This window comes from Meleagris gallopavo, chromosome 1 (genome assembly GCF_000146605.3).
Source record: "Meleagris gallopavo isolate NT-WF06-2002-E0010 breed Aviagen turkey brand Nicholas breeding stock chromosome 1, Turkey_5.1, whole genome shotgun sequence".
NCBI lineage: Eukaryota > Metazoa > Chordata > Aves > Galliformes > Phasianidae > Meleagris > Meleagris gallopavo.
Genome location: NC_015011.2, coordinates 22,014,533 through 22,020,081, shown reverse-complemented (window position 1 = coordinate 22,020,081; position 5,549 = coordinate 22,014,533). Strand labels below are relative to the sequence as shown.

The 5,549-nt window shown below is 46.3% G+C and overlaps 1 protein-coding gene across 9 annotated transcripts in view; it reads right to left on the bottom strand.

Moving 5' to 3' along the window:
* Positions 1–3,428: 3,428 nt before the first annotated feature.
* Positions 3,429–5,549, bottom strand: part of CADPS2 (calcium dependent secretion activator 2) — a 239,584-nt gene continuing 237,463 nt past the window's right edge. For 5 of the 9 annotated variants that reach the window (XM_031553158.1, XM_031553160.1, XM_031553159.1 and 2 more), the window contains one exon: positions 3,429–4,402. In XM_031553158.1, the coding sequence (XP_031409018.1) occupies positions 4,232–4,402 (171 nt within the window). In that variant the 3' untranslated portion in view covers positions 3,429–4,231. The remainder of the gene's footprint in view (positions 4,403–5,549) is intronic. The other 4 variants (XM_031553163.1, XM_031553164.1, XM_031553166.1 and 1 more) reach the window with 1 other exon arrangement.

Genomic DNA, 5,549 nt, shown 5'->3' with positions numbered 1-5,549 from the left:
AGCTGCCACCGTGAGTGACACCTCCGCACTTGTTCCTTTCCCAGTCCAGCAGCGGTTAGCCCCGTTCCTGCTAAATGAGCGCCTCGCGCTCTTTGACTCGCGGAAGCTGTTTAATGTTAAGATTCCTGAACAGGATCGGGAGCAATTAACTTATTCTTTCTTGTTTGTTTGTTCGTTTGTTTGTTTCTCCTGGCGTGTTAGGAGCTAACCTGGAGCAAAGCGAAGTGCTGCTCGGCTGCGCGGAGGCACTGCGCTGCGTTGCCAGCATCGCACTCGGTGAGCGGCAACAGGAGGGTTGGTGCAGGGCTAACCCCCGCTCCCGTGATCCCGGCTGGGAGAGAGCTAGAAGCCAACTGAGAAGGGTGAGAACAATAACAAAATAATCAGAAAAACAGTAAAATACACCACAGCAAAACGCCCCGCTGCTGGACGGCGCTCCGCTGCGCCCGGCGGTGCCGCCCGGGGACACGGGCACAGCCTCGGGAGCAGCACCGCCCCTACGGCCAACGCCCGAGGGTGGGTTTGTCTCCGTCAGAACGAGGGCCCCACGCCCAAGGGAGCCCGAGGGGCGCGGAGCTGCGCTGCCCATCTCTTTTTCTGTCGTTCGACACCAAACGAGTTCCGCTCTCCCTTCGGGACGCGGGGTCCCCCGTTGCTGCCCCGGTGCTCCCGTTTACCGACAGTCGCTTGGCTGAAGGGCTCCGACTCCGCCCGATTTCCCCTGGGGCAGTAAGCGGAGAGGTGCGCTGCCCTCGCACCGCGCTCTGCTCGTTCCCAGCCCCTTCTGGGCCACCAACACGCAGAGAGCTAAACGGAATGAAACCGCTCCTTCCTAAGCCCACCCGGCACTTAGGGCGGGCAGAGACTGCCCGGAGCCCCCCCGGCTCTTCTCGACGCCCGCACACCTTGCGGGGAGGTGGGTTAAACCTGCATTAAAAACGTACGTAGAGGGGGAACCTTGTGTCCCTGTGTGCCTGCGAGACTGTCACACAGATACTGGCCTTCTTAAGCCTGGTGTTGGTTCCAGGTTCACAAATCCAGTTACTAAGAAAATATGTGAGTTGATAAGAAGTAGAATGACCTTTATGATGCTGTCATTTCAGTACCTGCCTTCCTGTGATGGGTGCTGTGCTGCCTTGCTAATAATAACTTACCACATACTTCACATCTGAGTTAATTTTTGGAAAATCACAAACATCTCATAACCTCTTCATGGTTACATCATCTTCCATTTCTTCGTCTTTTAATTTGTGTTTCCCCCCCCACACACACACTATTTCTTGACTCACCTCTGTCTTACTGACAGACAAATCAAGCAAGTAGTGCACGCGAATGAAATTGTACAGCCAAGTGCTGGATGCCTGCGTGATAGATGCAGCATGCACCACAAAATTGGAGCAACTCAATCCCACTGCAAAACACAAAATTCATAGATTTTTTTTTCCCCTAAAAATGATGTCAGAGCACAGGGAGAGTCAGTGCTCCCTGAAGGACAAGGAGCTGGGGGGGCTTTAGGCTGGTGGAGCAGGATCCCACCAACCAATTCCAGCACCCACAGGGAGGTAGCAGGGCAGGCTGGGCAGGGGGAAGGCACTGAGCTCAGCCGTCCAGCAGGTCTCTGATGGCCAGGCAGGGCTGAAGCCAACCCACAGCTCAGGGGCTGTAGATCCAGCATTTGTCTCTATGTGGTCTGTGATCTAGGGCAGCACTCAGTGCAGGACCCTGTGCTGAGCTGGGTCAAAGTCCTTGGCAGAAGGTGAGAGTCCAGGTGAGATCAATCAGGATCCTTACAGCTCGTTAGTCCTCTTGACAAGTGGAATTTCAATAACCTACTCTATAGGTTGTGTTTTCTTCTCTGCCCAAACAAGCAGGGAAGGAGAGTTGTCAGAATTACTAAGAAGACTTTCTGAGTGTGGCGACGACTTTTTACAGAGGACAGACTCACTGAGTGCTGTTTCCCACAGTGCTTTTGGCTATCAGGGCTGGCAGATGGGTTCCAGTCCTGGGTTCTGCCAGAGGAGAGCTGAGCCCATCTCCCCCCAGGCTGTGTTGAGAGCAGCCACTCCTGTCCCTTGGTTCTAGCTCTTACTCCAGATTGTTAGTGACACTGCCAGTGATGCTGTTAGTGACTGTTAGTGACTTATTGAGAACAGTGTCCAGTATTGGCACCGCTTCCTTCCCTTGTGACATCTCAGACTTAAAGCTCTCCTCGTGTCTCCACTGGAGAATGCCCTCAGCCCCATCTATTGGGATGAGGGTGCAGGGAACTGGGAAACTCCTGTGGGCCCCTTAGCCAGCAAAGCACAGCTTTTGGCTTTGGGCAGGTGCTTGGGATATTTCACAGACAATTTATTGCCTCCTTGTGTTGCTGGCTGCCTGCAGGAGGCTCAGCTCTGTGTAGATGCCCCTGCCTCAGTCTGGAGGCCTCAGCCACCATCATGGGGCCAGAGCGGTGAGTCTGCCCTGGTCTATTCACAATGGACACCTCTGTGGGTCTCAGGAGGGTAATGGTGGGAGAGAGGAGGACAAGCAGTGACATCTTTGCCAAGGTAAGCTCCCTCTGGCCTTTATTGGGCTGGGAGCTGGGCACTACACTGGGTGTCCTGGCTTCTTCCAAGCCCTGATGTAGGTCGCAGCCAGGCAGGCTCTCCCTTCAAATGCTTTCAGGCACTGACAGTTTTTGGATGTGGGAGCAGGGAAAGCCTGGAGTAAATGCTAGCAAAGTCCAAGCCAGCACACCCACCTAGGTGCCTGGGGATGGTGAAAAAAGCTGCCAAGGCTCCTTGTGGTCTTTAGGCCTGAGCTTAGCAAAACTGGCAACATGAATGAAAAGAGATGTAAGGGACCTGCTCTGCAGCAATCACCTCCCACCCTCCTGCTCCTTGAAACGCACCTTGCAACCCAGAGAGGATAGTAGGACTGGGACACTACAACCTCAGCACTTCCAGTCTCAAAGTCCTATAGCCTGCTTGCCTCAGAGATCCTCAGTAAGTCCATCAGCAAAGACCCTCTCTTCAAGCGTAACTCCAGGGCTCGATAAAAAGCTCAGCATCCCTTCAGGTATAATTCTATTCTGTGATCTCTCGTATTCTGTCTACACAAAACTAGGAATCAGTAATGTTCTCTCTTGAAACAAAACTAAAACCAAACAAACCTGAGTTTTTTACCACTTGTGAGTTTGGGTTTAAAAAAATTTGAATTCTTTCTATCTCACACTGAAGGCATAGGAAAATGGACAGCGAACACTGTCTGTTCATCTATCAGTAAGGGTTTTTGTTTGCTTCTCTTCTTTACAAAGCCATCGTGACCCTGGATATTTGTACTCCAAATAAATATGCTATATAAACCATGTGATAAACCACCCTATACACAAAATATGATCCTTCAAAAAAGCTAATTCTCTTGAGGAATCCATATGACAATTCCAATGGTTTGAAATATTGAAAACATATTTTAATTGTAGAATTCTATACAAACTTGGATAAATACAGAAGTGTTCACGACAAAATGTGTTCTTATTGCCTGAATTTTTTCACAGAAATAGAAACATTGATGGCAAGCTTACTGACATCCAACACGATATCTTTAAACTTGCAAAATGAATAGACACAACGGCACTCCTAAGTAGTGTGTATGGGTTTGACTGTCCTTGAAGTCCTACCACTTACATACCAACCTTAAGATACAAAGAACCTAAATTAAAATTTTTAATGCACGTCACATAATAACGCAAAATAAAGTACACACACACACGAAGTAAACAAAGTGTCATCCTGAAAAGACACTATTTACTTTTTTCTTTTACCTAGGGCAGACTTATTCTGAGCATGATTTCCTGTATAGTTGCGTTGTAAGTGAGGCACACATTTTGTTTTCTGCACAGGACATCAATATTCGATGGAAATACAAGAACAAATGGTAACAAACAAAAGGGGAGGAAACATAATCACAAGTGGAACTCAAACTCCATGCCGGTGTTCTTGCAGCCCTAAGCAAAGCTATACATTAAAATATGCTACAACCTTTGTTCTCAAAGAGTCCTTGGCACTTTTCCTCTGATAATCTTACTTTCAGTGTTTTAAAAAGTGAGCAAATTACATTTCTGCGCCTATGTCATAAGGCAAAACTATAAACGCAACTACAAGGACAAGTTACCAAAAAAATCCTAAACCAAAGACAACCCCCCCCTCAAACCACCAACCCAGCATTCCAAACACGTGGTGAAACGCTATCATCCTTCTTCTTCATCACTGTCTTTCATCGTAATGCCCTGAAGTCCTCCTGCGTCTGTGACTGAGACGGTGGCTTCCTCCACGGTCAGACGGCTGTGGACAGTGTCATAGGTTTTACTGTTCAGAGTTCCTTCCATCACACCTTGCAATCTGAAGTCTCGGTAGGTTTTCTGTGACAGAAATAAAACATCCTGAATTGGATGAGCCACCTTTTACTGCACACTGGTGATTTTGAGCATGCTAGCAGAGTAATGTCATTCCTTCTACATTTAAGGATCTAGAGTTTGCTAAAGATGTGTGTTGTTTTAGGTTCTGCACTGAGTGAGGTTTCTCTAAGTTTAACTTAAAAAAAAATCATAGAATCATAGAATGGCTTGGGTTGGAAGGAATCTTTGAGATGATCTTGTTCCACCCCGCTGCTATAGGCAAGGACACTTCCCGCTAGACCAGGTTTTATACTAGTTTGAACTCTGTGAAAAGGATAGACTCAAAGTGACTTACTCAACTTGAAAATGCAGCAGTCAGTAACAGTGATTCTGGATCCACAGAAAACAATTCCAGCTACAACAAATCATCAACATTTTTCAAAGAACACTATTTGACAAGCTTTTGCTTGAGTGCTCAAGCCCACGAATATGTCAATGTTCTCTTTTTTTTTTTAATTGTTTGTCATCTTCTGTCTGTTGAGCACTATTTTGGAAAATAGAAATCTTTCTTGGGCATCAGTTTCTGCCTACATACACAAGTCCTCCATGGACACTTTCTACGTATTTGTCTAGCAATGGTGCTGCCTTTGCTAATGACAACAACAGCAGAAATACTGCCAGTGGTTTCAGAGCATAACATTTTGCAGGCATAACTTTGCATAAAAACACATATAAACAAGACCACTTTGTTTCACCTTAAGAACACAAAGAAAAGAGTCCTCAAGCCACACTTGGATGGTAATTTGCTTAGGACACTGTGTTTTGTACTATGGTTCTATAACTGTATTCAGACCTCTCAGTAACTTCTTTTTTGTCTAATTTATACAATAAGAAGTCAAAAAGCTTTCTCACTGCATACTGCAATGTGAACCTGTCTACAGGTGGTTCTGTCATTTCACAGTAAATGTAGAAGCCTGACTTTCCTCAAACTATAATTTTATTTGCATTTATTTCTACATTTATGCACCAAAGGTAGAGAAATAGATTAAATCTTAAATCTTAGATTATAATCTATATTCTAAGATGTAAAAGTTTCTCAGGTGCCTACTGCAATCAATGTTAATTTACATACATTATAATACCTACAGTTTGAGACAAGTCTACATCTTTT